Source organism: Somniosus microcephalus, chromosome 20 (genome assembly GCF_052327205.1).
Source record: "Somniosus microcephalus isolate GS21.2 chromosome 20, FLI_Smic_1.0, whole genome shotgun sequence".
NCBI lineage: Eukaryota > Metazoa > Chordata > Chondrichthyes > Squaliformes > Somniosidae > Somniosus > Somniosus microcephalus.
In genome coordinates, this window is record NC_141006.1 from 73,445,408 (window position 1) to 73,462,202 (window position 16,795).

The 16,795-nt window shown below is 44.4% G+C and overlaps 1 protein-coding gene across 4 annotated transcripts in view; it reads left to right on the top strand.

The window, feature by feature from the left end:
* wasf2 (WASP family member 2) overlaps window positions 1-6,104 on the top strand; it is a 47,478-nt gene extending 41,374 nt beyond the window's left edge. For all 4 annotated transcript variants that reach the window (XM_085963001.1, XM_085963000.1, XM_085963002.1 and 1 more), the window contains 3 exons: window positions 985-1,128; window positions 2,284-2,780; window positions 4,453-6,104. In XM_085963001.1, coding sequence (XP_085819127.1) covers window positions 985-1,128; window positions 2,284-2,780; window positions 4,453-4,607 — 796 coding nt within the window. In that variant the 3' untranslated portion in view covers window positions 4,608-6,104. The remainder of the gene's footprint in view (window positions 1-984; window positions 1,129-2,283; window positions 2,781-4,452) is intronic.
* The last annotated feature ends 10,691 nt before the right edge of the window (window positions 6,105-16,795 follow it).

Genomic DNA, 16,795 nt, shown 5'->3' on the forward strand with positions numbered 1-16,795 from the left:
AGCTCACCTTTAAAACATATAAAACATAAAGTTGACCCACTAACGATGCCGTGCAGTGGGACAGCGCTAACGTTCCCTCGCAGCTCACTACCGGCCCCACGCAGCCAGAGATCGACTCTTTCAATGTTAAATTTTGCGCATGCATGAAACTGAATGGACTGCGAAGTCCCTTAAAGGGGCCTCGCACCCAAAATAATAAGAGGGAACATTGAACACCACCGCAATATTTTGTTGCCCCCATTTTTGTTTTCTGAATTTTACACACACACACTTCACTAAAACTTCTGGTCATGGATCAGCCTAGAAGTTGAGTGCTAGCAAGCCGGCTCCCTTGTCCTCGTAAGCGCACTTCCAACATTGATTGCTAAATAATGATCGTACCTAGCCAATTCCCCGCCCCCCCCCACAACTGAGAGGCATTAAGATTAACTCCTGCCACTACCCTGGTCGAGATCAGCAAACGCAGCGCAGAGGGGAAATTTTTTTAATGTATTGACGGGATGTAGCCGTCGCTGGCAAGGCCAGCATTTATTGCCCTTTCCTACTTGCCCTCTTAAGGTGGTGGTGAGTCGACTTGAATACAACTGAGTGTCTTGCTGGGCCATTTCAGAGGGGCTGTTAAGAGTCGACCACATTGCTGTGGGTCTGGAGTCACATATAGGCCAGACCGGGTAAGGACGGCAGATTTCCTTCCCTAAAGGACATTAGTGAACCAGACCAGGGATCAGTGCAATTGGAGGAGTGGAGCATTATATAATGGAGGATGCAGTTTTTTTGCATGAGGCATGTCTAATTCCCTGGAGTTTTCCTTTTTCAATGTGAATATGATGACTACTTTTGAGATGTTGTACAAAATAATGTGAATTATTCATTGTGATACCCATATATGTTGACCTAAAATAAAAGATCATGACTGTATCTTCGGTGTTCTGATGAGCAAACTTTTGGATTCATAGATTTACAGGTAATTGTACTATTTTACAGGCCAAATATCAATGAGATCTATGCTAATGGAAGTACAGGTTCAGAGGATAATGTTTATAGAACTCATGGAGGATACCGTGATTCAGTCACTCCACTTCCAGAATCACCAGGAGTTGACTTACCTCCCCCACCACCTGATTTTGGGTACAGTATTATCAGATATTTAGAAACTTTTTATCAGTGGTTTTTACGACTCATTTTTAATTCAAGTAAAAAATGAACTTGTACAGAATTCAACCTCTTCACTAATTGATTCTTCATAAGCCAATTTGAGCAGCGAGACCCCAATATACTGCAAAAGGCCAGCAGAGTACCGAGCTTGGCCTCAGTGGGAGCTCAGCGCAATTGCTCCCAAAATATATTTTGAGACGTTAAATCACAAATAGACAGGAGGGAATGCAAGGATCCTCCTGAGTATTGCAATTGACAGAGAGGTATTCAGAATCAAATCCCTGTAACAATGGCAGCAACTTGGAGAGCAGCAGTCACAGACGATACCATGGTACCAAAGGTGGGGGGAGGGAAGTGAAGTGCAGTAACCACTAGTAATCAATGATTCCTTTTAAGAGAATATAAGTGCCTAGTAGCTGCAACCGAGAATGGTGTAATGCCTCCCAGTTGCCAGGCTAAGGGATGTAACGGAGCAGACTCAAAAATATTTTTAGGAGGAAGAGGCATGATAACAACAACTACTTGCATTTATATAGTGCCTTTTAACGTGGTAAAATGTCCCAAGGCGCTTCACAGAAGTCATGGCTTGTGTTGGAGGCAAAAACACAAGAAGGAATAGAGTTGAAATCCTGCAGTGTGTTTTTCAGGAATTGGGACCAAACTAATTTAAACATGTTTGTAAGTGTTTGTTAATAATGTGATTTTACTCTACACGATAGTGTAAACCTTTCATATAGGTTTATAAGGTTGCAGAAAGGTAGAATTCTATGAAATTCTGTGTGTGTATATCATTTTACTCTTGCCTTCAGTTGCAATTTTCTTTTTAAAAGGAAAACCTGCTAGTGCTCACCTGCTAATGTGGGGTGTAATTGAGCTGTATTGACCAGGAAAGTGAGAATCAGCGCTGAGTCAACTGAATTCCATCAGGGCATCAAACAAAGCGATACGCTTGGCTACAGTGCTACTTGGACTAGAATAAATATTCCGAATGCTTCTGGACTAGAATAAATATTCCGAATGCTTGCTGTAATGCAGCCATGCTAGTGACATGGTTAAATTGGCATGTCTTGTATGTGTGTGCGAAGTTGTATTTTTGTGTATGTTAATTGTTTTTATTTTTACTTGTAGCTACGCCATGGATCTGCAAAAGGAATCTTCAACCCTTAAAAGGATTAGTCTTGTCAGCCCAACTATTCCTCCTCCAGCCCCACCCCCAGGCCCACCAATGGTAGTGGGACCTGCTCCACCACCAGCACCGCCACCTCCACCACCATTGGTGGGACCTGAGGGCCATGCACCTCCCATTTCTCCACCACCACCACCACCACCACCTCCCTCAATGCCCCCAATGCAGTTTAATCAGCATTTCCATGACGCTCCATCAATTCCTCCCCCACCTCCTCCAACTGATCAGTTCCCTGCCGCCCCTGCGCCGTTCCCATCAACTGGAGGAGGATGCCCTCCACCACCCCCTCCCCCTCCACCACCTCCTGGCCCACCACCATTGTCCTTTGGCGGTGGTCCAGTGCCCCCACCTCCACCTCCGGCTTCGGAGCCTAAACCCAAAGCAGCTTTGCCAGCAGTGAATGATGCTCGGACCGACTTGCTGTCAGCTATTCGGCAAGGTAAAGCTGGTTATGCTATTTTGGTTAGGGAGCTAGGAATGTCTGTAGAATTGATGCAATCTGCTTGTCTTCCAATTGCATAAAGTCGGTGACTGTATGCTACTTGAAGTGAAGTGTTGTGATTATTTCTTGGCAAGGACCATGGCTTTCTCCATACAGCCAGTACATGACTCTTAAGATTACTGTACCATCTTGAGCACCAATATAGCTGAAGGATCATTGATTTGTAGCTTACTTTTTAATACTGTTTCATTCAAGGGGTATTTTGACTATCTATAAATATCTTGGTTTTAACCTGGTCAGTTGAGAGTAAGAATATAGCATCTGATAACGAATTAATCTTTAGAAGAAGCTTGACACTGAATACCATTAGTACGCAATACTGATGAACAAATCCACAGTACTTCAATAGGAAAATAACTGTGAAGACGTGAAGTTTATGCAGTGACTAGATTGTCTAAGAAATGTGATTACAGTCCAGAGTAAATGTATTATTGAAGCAAAAGAAAGCTTACAGATATGGATGTATATCATTTTACTCTTCCCTTCAATTACAATTTTCTTTTTAAAAGGAAAACCTGCTAGTGCTCACCTGATAATGTGGGGTGTAATTGAGCAATATTGACCAGGAAAGTCTGAGAATCAGCGCTGAGTCAACTGAATTCAATCAGGGCATCACATGAAGCGATACACTTGGCTTACAGTGCTTCTAGACTAGAGAAAGTCAAGGTTGAGTGCTCTTGATTGCTGTCCATTGACATCTACTGAAACATGCTCATGTGTTGGATGAAGATATTGATGCTGGGCCCAGAGCTATGATGGCAGAAAGAGACCTGGCGTTACATGGGAGGGGGGAGATTGGAGCCTGCATTTTGGGGCTGGGGGAAGCATGCAAGAGGGGATCCTGGGTTGGGTTGGGATGGAGTGCATTTGCGGAGAAGCAGAAACAGTACGCTCACACGGAGGAGACCGGGCAAGGAAAGGCTGTGGTTGGGCAGGGAGAAAGGATACCACTGGCTTTATTGCAGCAAGAGAAAGCTGAGATGAGAAGATTGGTTTCTGATAACCACCTGAATTAGACCTTATTAACTGGTCACTGTAGACCAGTGCAGTGTCTGTACATGGACAAACTCTTTATAATCGGTAGATACAGGTTTTAGTTGGTATGCTAAAGTCAATCACTGTAGAGATAGAACTGTAGGCCCACAGCTTGCCTTTCACAATACTGCAGTCCAGCTGTGTGGAAAACTTACTGATACGTATTTATGGGACTGTTTTGGCAGACAGTGAAACTGAGAACCAGAATGTAGCGTCTGGTGTTACAATCGAGATACGTCTACAGACACCTTTAAGTTTTTAATTGTGTGTTCTTTTGACCTGTTGAAAATTTTTGAATGCCCTTTCAATTTTGTCTGACTTGTTAGCAACAGCTCTCATTATAGAACAGTGAAAAATTCAACATCAGAATGAAATCAGATTGCAGAGATGCTGGCGTAATCTGTCCCCAGGGCGATTTGAGTGCGCTAATATTTTGTCAGTCTCCAGCATTAACATGCTGTTGCTTTCACAGTATTTGATCTAAAGCTGGAAACAGGACCGAGTCAGATAACCTCTATATTTTTAATGTAAATGACAAACCTAGTATCTCAAACCTATTTTATTTATTCAACAGGCTTCCAGCTTCGTAAAGTTGAAGAACAGCGAGAACAAGAGGAAAAGCGGGACCGGGTCGGAAATGATGTGGCCACAATCTTGTCTCGGCGTATAGCAGTTGAATACAGCGATTCTGAAGAATCGGAATTCGATGACGAGGAATGGTCTGACTAGGCCAGGCTATGCTGACACAGTAATCACCAGCTGCCAATAATTCTTCTGTTTGAAAAGCCAAACCTTTTCCAACAGTGCCTTCACACATAGACGTAGTACTCTAATGTATTATTTGCACAGGATGTGAATCTGTTGGGGAAGATGCATGTCAGACAAGAAATCATGTGGCGTTATTACGGAGGGCTTATAATAAAGTGCCACATTTACAAAGCAATAAGATAGAGTTGTCTATGCAGGATCACCATATGCACTGCACGCGCACACATTACAGCAAGAAGGAGGATAAATGTGCAACAAACCACTGGATTACTAAAATGAACACAGCTTGCTGCCTTGTACCAGACTTTAATAATTGCAGTGCACATGATCATCCAACGAATGAAATAATGTATTTATCAGCCAATATTTTCTTCCATATAAATTAATGGTATTCTTCCTTTTAATCAAATACTGTAGTTAGAATGATGGAATTTTGTAATCTGTTGCACACCAACTATATAAAAATGTATATGCAGATATAATTTAGAGTTCATATTCTCACATTTGCTAGTGCTAATCGAGTTTATATAAATCCTTTTTGATAGTCTCCAAGCGATCATACCAACCTGTCTTCTGTGTAATTAGCAATGCCACCAAAGTGCTTTATTGAACAAAATTTTTAAAGGGAACATGTGTAAAATGTCTTTTGTAGGCGCCTTCGGGCCTTAATAATTTTATTTTTTAATATGGCAACACGGTGCTAAAATAATGTACCAACTGCTTGTATTAATTGCCTACAGGTACACACTGGTAATCTTCTGTAAGGAAGCTTGGAATGGTAGACCAAAAAATGACTCTAAACCTATGAGGGGACTGCAGTTTAATCTTTGCTTTGTTTACATCATTTGTAGGTGTTTCTACATCTTGCTTATGCAATCATTCAGCGAATAGACGTGAGGAGAGAGCTTCACTGACAAACTATGCAAATTTAGCACCAGTCAAAACTAACACAAGATGCACAATAATGTAATTAATAGTGTTCAAAATATCTTGATCTAAATTTAACATCATTTTCTTTAAAAGTGTTTTTTCTGGTAAATTTTGTAATTAAACAGCATTCATAATCGGGTAGCTGGGTTAATGAATTTCTATAATTTTCTCCCCTCTTTTGGCCTTTTGGGGGTCGGGGGATTGCATTTGAAATCTGGAGTTACTCCGAGTAATTTCAATAGGACTTACCGAGACTTATTGTAGCAGCGATACAAGAATGTATTTAATTAGAATTGTATGTAACGAAAGATCATGTGCAGAGTTTGCTATGGACCTCCTGAAGACTTGTTGAAATAAATGGTTACCAAAAATGTTATACTTAATTGGACCTGATTTATAACCTAGATGCTTACATAATGAAGTGTATTTTATGTAGATTTTAGCTTTTTCCTAATATATGCATTAATATTTTTTCCTTCTTTGTATTTGCGTCTAAATTTGATTATAGTAAAGTGAAGCTGCATTGCACTTGTGTCAGTGCTCTGTGAAAATTACAGGATGCCCACAAACCCTCTTTGTTAATTAGCTTGTGGTGCAGCACAGCAAGGCCAGTAATGATGGTGACATGAGCATTGCAACTCCATTCCTATTTCAATTTCTAAAACAAAACGCTAGGAAAGGAAGAGAAAAGGTAATTTAAGCAATGGGAGCAGATTGTTTTGTGTTTTCCTGTAGAAAATAGTCTAGGCTGACACCCGAGTGCATTACGGAGGGAGTGCTGCATTGCCAAAAGTGCCATCTTTCGACTGAGATGTTAAACCGAGACCCTGCCTTGTGGGCATAAAAAAAATCGATTGCCGTTATTCAAAGAATAGGAAGGGCGTTCTCCCACGGCCCAGGCTAAAGTTTTTATACCTCAACTGATACAACAACAATTTGTATTTATATAGTACCTTTAACGTAGTAAAATGTCCCACAGGAGCGTTATCAAAAAGTTTTTGACACCGAGCCACATAAGGAGATATTAGAGCAGATGACCAAAAGGAAAGAGAGAGGCAGAGGTGTCTAGGGAGAGAATTCCAGAGCATAGGACCTCGGGAGCTGAAGGCACGGCTGCCAATGGTTGAGCGATTAAAATCCGGTATGCTCAAGAGGCCAGTATTAGAGGAGCACAGATATCTCTGGGGGTGGGGGTTGTGGGGCTGGAGGAGATTACAGAGATAGGGAGGGGCGAGGCCATGGATGGAATTGAGAACAAGGATGAAAATTTTGAAATCGCGTTGTTTAACCGGGAGCCAATGTAGGTCAGTGAGCACAGAGGCGATGGGTGAACGGGACTTGGTGCGAGTTAGGACACGGGCAGCAGAATTTTGGATGACCTCAAGTTTATGTAGGGTGGAATGTGGGAGGCCAGCCAGGAGTGTGTTGGAATAGTCAAGTCTAGAGGTAACAAAGGCATGGATGAGGGTTTCAGCAGCAGATGAGCTGAGGCGGAAATGGGCTGTGTTACGGAGGTGGAAATAGGCGGCCTTAGTTATGGCAAAGATATGTGGTCAGAAGCTAATTTCAGGCTCAAATATGACACTAAATATCACAAACCGATTATCTGGTCATTTATCTCATTGTGGGACCTTACTGTACACAAATTGCCTGTTGCATTTTCCTACATTACAGCAGCAACTACATTTCAAAAATACTTTGGTTGTAAAGCGCTTTGGGGCATCCTGAGGTCACGAAAGGTGTATAAAGGCATGTTCTTTTCTCAAAAATGGTTTTTATTGAACCTAATGTTCTGGGCGAATTCTGTAGAAATTACTAATGAAGCGAGATGTACTAAATAGGAAGCATTTGAAGATATTGGGGGGGGGGGAAAAGAGAAAAAATATAACTCAACTGAAGGTTTAGCAGATTTCCAGGATAATCTGCACCTTCACATGGTCCATCTCTGACTCTTCGCTTCCTTGACTTCTCCGTCTCCATCTCTCGGGATAGGTTATCAACCAATATTCACTACAAGCCCACTGACTCCCACCGCTACCTGGATGACACTTCCTCTCACCCCGCTTCCTGTAAGGACTCTATTCCATTCTCCAAGTTTCTTCGTCTCTGCTCCAACGATGTCACCTTCCACAGCAGTGCTTCAGACATGTCTTCCTTTTTCTGCAACCGAGGATTCCCCTCTACCGTCATTGACACTGCCCTCGACCGTGTCAGTTCCATCTCCCGCACTTCTGCCCTCACCCCTGCCCCCCCCCCCCGGAACCACGATAGGGTTCCCCTTGTCCTCACCTTTCACCCCACCAGCCTCCACATTCAACGGATCATCCTCCGGCATTTCCGCTACCTCCAAAGTGATCCTACCACCAAACATATCTTCCCCTCCCCTCCCCTTTCAGCATTCCGCAGGGACCGCTCCCTCCGAGACACCCTAGTCCACTCCTCTCTCACCCCAAACCCCTTCCCCTTCGCCTGGCACCTTCCCATGCAAGCGGAGGAGATGTAACACCTGCCCCTATACCTCCCCCCTTCCCACAGTCCAGGGCCCCAAACACCCCTTCCAGGTGAAACAGCGATTTACTTGTACTTCTCACAATCTAGTATACTCTATTTGCTGCTAACGATGCGGTCTCCTCTACATTGGGGAGAGCAAACGCAGATTGGGTGACCGCTTTGCGGAACACCTCCGTTCAGTCCATAAGGGTGACCCCGAGCTTCTGGTCGCCTGTCATTTTAATTGAACGCTCCATTCCCACTCGGACCTCACCGCCCTTGGCCTCTTGTATTGTTCCACGGAAGCTCAACGTAAACTCGAGGAACAGCACCTCATCTTCCGATTAGGCACTCTGCAGCCTTCCGGACTCGATATCGAGTTCAACAATTTCAGATCATAACCTCGGCCCCTATTTCATTTTTTCTTGTAATTTTTCCACTCCTTTCCCCCCCGCCCCCCCCCCCCCCACATTCCTTTTGTTTCGCTCTCACACCTGGCAGCTATCCCTTGCCCTGCCAGTACACTTTACACCCAATCTCAGCCTATTAGCATCTCGTCTAGCTTCTAACACCTTTTATTGTCTCTTTTTTACTACTTTTGTTTCTTTTATTCTTTTGTCCGATCGCAGCCCTGCCTCCGATCTATCTTTTCTTTCCAGTTTTGAAGAAGGGTTCGACCCGAAACGTCAACTCAAATTTCTGTCCACGGATGTTGCCTGACCTGCTGAGTTTTTCCAGCATTTTCTGTTGTTATTTCTGGTTCAATCTGATTTAATGAGTTGACTAAGTGTAAAGGCTGACCAGAGAGGGTTCTTTGTTACCTGTTAAGGATAACTCAAGGTAAGTAAGTTTTAACTGACTCTGTGTTGCACTAATACTATCTGGTAGTGCCTTGGCAAGCAGTACTAATACACAAGCTAGAGGGAGCTATTATGTCTGTGTATAATTGAGACACGGACTGCAGGAGTTGATTATAACAAGTCTTTACTGAATGGAGACAACCTGGAAACAAACTACAGAAGCCTGCTAGGGCCTTTTATACAGGGGTGGTCACTGCCGGTACTGCAGTCTGAGACCAGTTATTCCCTTAAAGGTACATACACAACAATTCCTCCCCTTTTAGATAAACAGTACATAACATTCATTTAACAACTAAATAATAACTAATTACAATTACGGTTGCTAGATACATTGGTTGAAGTTAAGCAATTATAAGTTCAGCCTTTGAGGAGGCTTCCTGATTTTGTCTGGATAACGCCTCTGGGATATCAGGTTCTTCTGGCAAGGTTGAGTCGGGATCAATGTCGTTGTTTGGTTCGTTGCTTCCAATATCACCGATTCTGCGGTAGATACAATTGGTACTTTGGTTTCATCGCCAGGTGTATCAGATCGTGGTGTGGAGTTGACTTTTTCCAGTGACTCTAGAATCTGGTCAGCATGGTGTCTTACAATGCTCTCTCCAACATCCACGGTATACATTAGAGGCCCTTGCCGTGTACAGATCGTTCCTGGCTGCCATTTCTCAGTGCGGTAGTCCCGGGTCAAAACTGGTTGACCTATCTTAAAACTCCTGGTCGGCCTTTCATTCATATTCTGAAACTGCCTGTTCTCCACATCTCTTCTGACGTTTGGCTTAACCAAATCCAAGGGGCATCGTAGTCTTCGATTGAAGAACATCATGGCGGGAGTTTGGTTGGTAACCGCATGTGTCGCATTCCAGTAGGCAAACAAGAAGTTATCCACCTTGTGTTGTAGGGATATATCTTCATTACACATTGCCTTGATAGCCTTCTTGAATGTTTGAACAAACCTCTCGGCCAATCCATTAGTGGCTGGATGATATGGGGCGGATGTGTAATGCTTAACACCATTGTTCTTTAAGAACCTCCGGAACTCTTCAGACACAAACTGTGGTCCATTGTCAGAGCAAATCTGTTCAGGCAGCCCATTCCTGGTGAATATGGTTCGTAAGACTGTGATAGTTTTTTCTGTGGTGGTTGAGGACATTTTTATTACCTCTGGCCACTTTGAATGTGCATCCACCGCAATTAAAAACATCGAGTCCATAAAGGGACCAGCAAAATCAATGTGCACCCTTTGCCATGGAGATGAGGGCCACTCCCATGGATGTAGAGGGGCTTGTGGTGGGGCGTTTTGGACCTTCTGGCATCCTGTACAGCTCTTGGTCATCTCTTCGATTTCTCTATTGATTCCCGGCCACCACACAAACGCTCTGGCTAAGGTCTTCATTTTTACCCCTCCCAGATGACCCTCATGAAGCTCATTGAGCACTCTATCCTTCAATTTGGGTGGAATTACTACTCTGGATCCGCACATCAAGGTTCCTCTGCACACTGACAGCTGTTCTCTTCTCGGCGAGAATGCTGGCAGCAGTGGTTCGCCATGTGCTGGCCATCCCTTCACCATTAAATCATAGACCCAGGAGAGTGTCGGGTCATTTCGTGTTTCCTTTTCTATGTTTGCATTCGTCACAGGGAGACATTCGACTATAGTCGAGTGGAATAACTCCACTGGATCTACTGCCAGTTCTTCTTCCACCGCCGGCAACGGTAGGCGCGACAATCCATCAGCATTCCCATGCTGTTTAGTTCCTTTGTACTTGATGTCATACTGGTGTGCCCCTAGGAAAAGGGACCACCTCTGTAGCCGTTGTGCCGTCATTATTGGTACGCCCTTCTGAGTGTTGAAAATGGAGACGAGAGGTTGATGATCAGTTAGTAGAGTAAATTTCTGACCGTGCAGGTAGTGATTGAACTTCTTCACCCCCCACACCAGCCTGAGGGCCTCTCTGTCAATCTGGGCATAGGGCGTAGTTACGCTCGGCTGAAGTTAACGAGCGTGACGCAAAAGCTATCGGCCTCTCTGAACCATCAAGGAATTTATGTGACAGTACCGCCCCAATGCCATAGGGAGATGCATCCCACACCAGTCTTATCGGTAGTGATGGGTTGTAGTGAGCCAATACTTCTCTTGAAGTGATTAGGTCCTTACTCTTCTGAAAGGCCCACTTACATTCATCGCTCCATTTCCATGCTACTCCCGTTCGTAGTAGGGCGTTCAGTGGATGCAGAATTGTGGACAAATTCGGCAAAAACTTATGGTAGTAATTCACCAATCCAAGGAATGACCTCAGTTGCGACACATTTTCAGGCGCTGGAGCCTTAACTACCACTTCAATTTTGTCAGGGGACTTATGCAACCCCTCTTCATCAATCACGTGGCCACAATACGATATCTGTTTCTTAAAAAACTCGCACTTGGGGCGATTGGCTCATAGCCCATGTTCACGTAGTCTAGTGAGTACCTGCTCTAGGTTGGCAAGGTGTTCACTGTCATCTTCACCTGTCACTAGGATGTCGTCCAAGTAACACTGAGTCCCCGGAATCCCTTGCAGGACTTGTTCCATCGCCCTTTGCCATATCGCCGGAGCTGATGCTACTCCGAATACCAGTCGATTATATTGGTAAATACCTTTGTGAGTGTTTATCGTGAGATACTTCCTAGAGGATTCTTCAACCTCCATCTGCAAATATGCTTGTGCTAGGTCAATTTTTGTAAAACGCTTCCCTCCAGATAGTGAGGCGAAGATATCTTCTATCCTTGGCAGAGGATATTGTACTTTGTGAAGGACTGGGTTCACCATCACACACACACAGAATCCCCACAATGCAGATAGAGGCCATTTCGGCCCATCGAGCTTGCGCCGACACATATCCCACCCTATCCCCGTAACCCCACGTATTTAATCCCCTAACACTAAGGGTCAATTTATCATAGTCAAATCAACCTAACCCGCACATCTTTGGACTGTGGGAGGAAACCGGAGCACCCGGAGGAAACCCACGCAGACACAGGGAGAATGTGCAAACTCCACACAGACAGCCGCCCAAGGCTGGATTTGAACCCGGGTCCCTGGCGCTGTGAGGCAACAGTGCTAACCACTATGCCACCGTGCATCACCTTGAAGTCCCCACAGATGGGAACCTTCCTTGGCTCCTCAGACTTATTGTATAACGTTTTCTTCATGACAGGAACGATGGATTCTCCAGCTCTGCCTCGATGGCTGGGTGAATTGCATATGGTACCGGTCTTGCTTTGAAAAACTTGGGAATTGCATTCTCCTCTATTTTTATCGAGGCGGTTACGCCTTTAAGAGTGCCCTGTTCTTGTTGAAATAGCTCTTTGGCGTCAGCTAAGATTGTTGACAATCATCCAGGAGTGATGTCGTCATCCTTTTTACCAGCCACCGTCAGTGCCTGAATGGAGTGCCAGTCTAAACTTATCTTTCTGATCCATTCATGTCCCAATAACGGTGGTCCACCATCTTGCAGAATGTAGAGATACAATTTCTGTATTTTCTTGCCGTTGTATTCGACAGGCACCCTTATTTTTCCTCTGGGGTATACTTTTTGCTCTGTATACGTCCTCAAGACAATGGATGTCTCTCTCAAGGGTATGTGTGAGAATAGCCACTCATAGTCTCGTCGATTCGTGATGGTTAGAGCTGATCCTGTATCCAATTCCATTTTGACTTGGGACCCTGCTAACGTGAGGGTGACCCAAATGGTTCAGTGATCCTCTTTTGCGATTACGTTGTGAAGTTTGAGACAGCTTAGTCTCTTGTTCCCGGATTCACTATCGCTCATCTGGTCTTCGGAACTACTGTCCATCATCTTTTGTACTTTCCTGTACGGTTCCTTAGTAGCCTTTTTGTTGTCGTTGGTCTTCTTCCCAGACCTGCAAACTCGTGCAATGTGTCCCATCTTTCCGCATTGCCTGCATATTTTGTCCTTCGACCAGCAGTCCTTCTGGTCATGGTTTTTTCTGCCGCAGCGATAACATTTTGCAAATCCCCATGTCATTTCGTGGGTGCCATATTCCTGTGGCTTTTGTTGTATTTCCGCAGCTCCCCTTGCTGCTGCTTCATACGCTACTGCCACGCTGAAAGCCTTATCTAGCGTCAGCTCTTTCTCTGAGAGTAACCTCTTCTGGGTTCCTTCACTCAGGAGTCCACAGACAAATTTGTCCCGTAAGGTATCTGCCAGTCCTGCTTCGAACTGGCAGTGCTTTGATAGCTTGCATAGTTCCGTAAGGTAATCAGCATTGCCCTCATTTTTATGCTGATTTCTCCTGTGGAATTTAAATCTTTCTGCTATCAGCAGCGGTGTAGGATTTAGGTGTTCCTATAGGATAGCAACAATTTCGTTAAAACTCTTCGCCTTCGGTTTGGCTGGAGTAATCAAGTCCCGCAGTAGGCCGTACGTTCTTGCGCCCATTAAATTTAGAAATACCGATGCCTTTTTCTCATCGGCTATTTCGTTTGCCTCGCAATATACCTCGACTCTTTCCACATACGTGGTCCAGTCTTCTATTGCATTATCGAAGGCAGTGATATCGCCAGTCTTTGGCATCTTGAAAATCTAAGATGGCGCCTCCCGCGCTTTGCCTTCATCCCCGATGGATCAAAATGGCACCTCCCGTGCTTTTCCTTCTTCCCCGCCGAGTTAAGATGGCACCTCCCGCGCTTTCCCGCCGCTGCCGCTGCTGCCAACGCTGTTGCTGGCGATTATATTTATTTTTCTATCGCGCTTCAATATTTGCTCCGTTAATTGAAGAACCGTTCCCGACGTGGAGCGGACCCTCTGGGACACTTCCCTCCCTCTTCTTAGGTCCGAACGCTGCCCGGCTTCGAAGCACCGGCCGCGCCCTGTGTGCTCCACCCTCTCTCTCTCTCTTTGCTTCCCGACTCACTGCCCAGCCCCGTTGCAGAGCCACCCGATCGAGCGCTAGCCCGCCGCAGCCCAGGAAGGATCAGTGCACTACCTGCCACCAGCCCGATTAGCTGGGAAACCACAGACTGGAGAACCAAGCCTGGCTCTCGACAGTCTCTCCTGTACGTTTCAATTCGATGATTTGGAGGGCGGTTGCTCACGGTCGACGCCCGTTTCTCGAGTTTCTTTGGATTATTTTTTTTTTTTTACTTTCCTCTGGCTTCGACCTTCAATAACGTCGTCTGAGGTGCTGCCGAGTTGCAGGTAAGTTCGTTTCTTACTCGTCGCCAGTATTATGTCCGTGTATAATTGAGACACGGACTGCAGGAGTTGATTATAACAAGTCTTTACTGAATGGAGACAACCAGGAAACTGAAACTACAGAAGCCTGCTAGGGCCTTTTATACAGGGGTGGTCACTGCCGGTACTGCAGTCTGAGACCAGTTATTCCCTTAAAGGTACATACACAACAGGAGCCCTGGTTAAAGACTCAAAACTCTTGGGAAGGTTGGTGGTGAGTTGATAAACGCTGACATTCCCTGTAAAATGCTTGCTTGCAATGCAATAGTCAATCTCGCCCAGTAACTTGGCAGCAACTTCCATATACGACAGCAAGATGTAATTGGCATCTTTTCCTGAATTCTATAGGTATAAAGGAAACCCAATTTCAGCAGGTCTTGTGCCCAATATCACTTAATAGGTTGCTTAAACTGCAGTCTCTGCTGCTGCACCTCAAACATTCATGACACATTAAGTCTCAATCTTGCCTCAAAACAGCAAAGCATTATTTGGGCAATTGTGAAGGTGCAAGTTTGAAAAGTTGCCCTTTGCATGCTCCAGTTAATCATGGGCAAGAATTAACTGAAGTGATTTTAATTCATTTTCTGAAGTTACGCAGAATTCAGACCCAAACGTTTGTTTTTTTGTTGCCATTGAATAATTCTACTTTGTGCATTGGTGCTAACTTCCCTGCATATAATTCATAGCTTAATAATAATCCATCTCGGCCTTTAGTTATTCTCCATTAAAACACGTGATTCTGGCATCACCTGCATTAATAGCCGAGTTGAGTTTATGCAGGATAACAACAGAAAATGCTGGAAAAACTCAGCAGGTCAGGCAACATCCGTGGAGAGAAATTTGAGTTGACGTTTCGGGTCGAAACCCTTCTTCAAAACTGGAAAGAAAATAAAATAGATCGAAGGCAGGGCTGCGATCAAACAAAAGTAAAAGAGACAATAAAAGGTATTCGAAACCAGACAAGATGATAATAGGCTGGTGGAGACAAAAGGCAGCTGAGATTAGGTGTGAAGTGTACTGGCAGGTAAGAGACAGCTGCCAGGTGGGAGAGAGAAACAAAAGGAAGGGGGGGGGGTGAAAAGGAAGACCCAAAACAAAGGGGTGGAAAAAATTATAAGTAAAGTAATAGGGGCCGAGGTTATGATCTGAAATTGTTGAACTCGATATTGAGTCCGGAAGGCACCTATTACTTTTTTACTTATAATTTTTTCCACCCCTTTGTTTTGGGTCTTCCTTTTCACCCCCCCCCCCCCTTTCTTTTGTTTCTCTCTCCCACATGGCAGCTGTCTCTTATCCTGCCAGTACGCTTCACACCTAATCTCAGCTGCCTTTTGTCTCCACCGGCCTATTACCATCTCGTCTGGTTTCGAATACCTTTTATCGTCTCTTTTACTTCTTTTGTTCGATCGCAGCCCTGCCTTCGATCTATTTTCTTTTCTTTCCAGTTTTGAAAAAGGGTTTCGACCCGAGACGTCAACTCAAATTTCTCTCCACGGATGTTGCCTGACCTGCTGAGTTTTTCCAGCATTTTCTGTTGTTATTTCGGATTTCCAGCATCTGCAGTATTTTGCTATCGTATGAGTTTATGCAGGTGTTGTGTTGACCTGTAATTGTGCCTTCTGCCTCTGGAGGGCAATGGTGTAACATTAATGATTAACTTGACAACCCAATGAAAGTAGTTACAGCCCCAAATATTGAAACAGGAAAGTTTCGATTTAAGCAGAACTGAAGAGTACTAGATTTTAGTTCTAGACCACAAAAGGAACTCTTAATGAACATGTGCCTTTCTTTAATAAAACAGCAACTTGCATTTATATAGCACCTTTAATGTAGTAAACGTCACAATTCACATGAGCGTTATCAAACACAATCTGACACTTGGTCACATGAGATATTAGGGCAGATGAGAGGTAGGTTTTAAGGAGAAAGAGGGGCGGAGAGGTTCAGGAAGGGAATCCCAGAGCTTAGGGCCTTGGCAACTGAAGGCACCGCCACCAATGGTGGGGTGATTAAAATCCGAGACGCTGGAGGCCAGAATTCGAGGAGAGCAGATATCTCGGAGGGTTGTGGGGCTGGAGGCGGTTACAGAGATAGAGAGGGACGAGGCCATGGAGGGATTACTGGAACAAGTTACTTTTTGACATGGGTGAGGAGAAAGGCCTGAAAATGGCAGGAGAACAGTTGCTTCATACTCTGCCTGGTTTTTATCAAATGAAGCACTTGATTGTAAATGCTAAACAGATGTTCAGATTAAACATACACCAACTTGCTTAAATGGTTTGCTGTGATAGTGAAGAGGTACACTTTGCTTTTGTAAAACCTTTAAGCTTCACTGTTTAGTATCTATCTGACCTGTTAAAAATGAGAATGTACTTTGAGAGTTTCATCTGCTATTGAGAAAGAATTACCCTTTTTTAAATAGATTTTGGGGTGTTTTACAAGGAACGGTGGAAAATGTGTTTTAATAATCCTCTCCAGAAGATCCCAGCAGGCTGGCACAGGAGCAGGAATGCTTCTGGTTTCATTTTAGTGTAATAGAGATTTTTGATTTACGAACATACAAAATTGACGGGCAGGGAAAGACCAGCTGGTCCATTGAGCCATGATGGCCGGAGTATCGTGACTAAACACTTTACT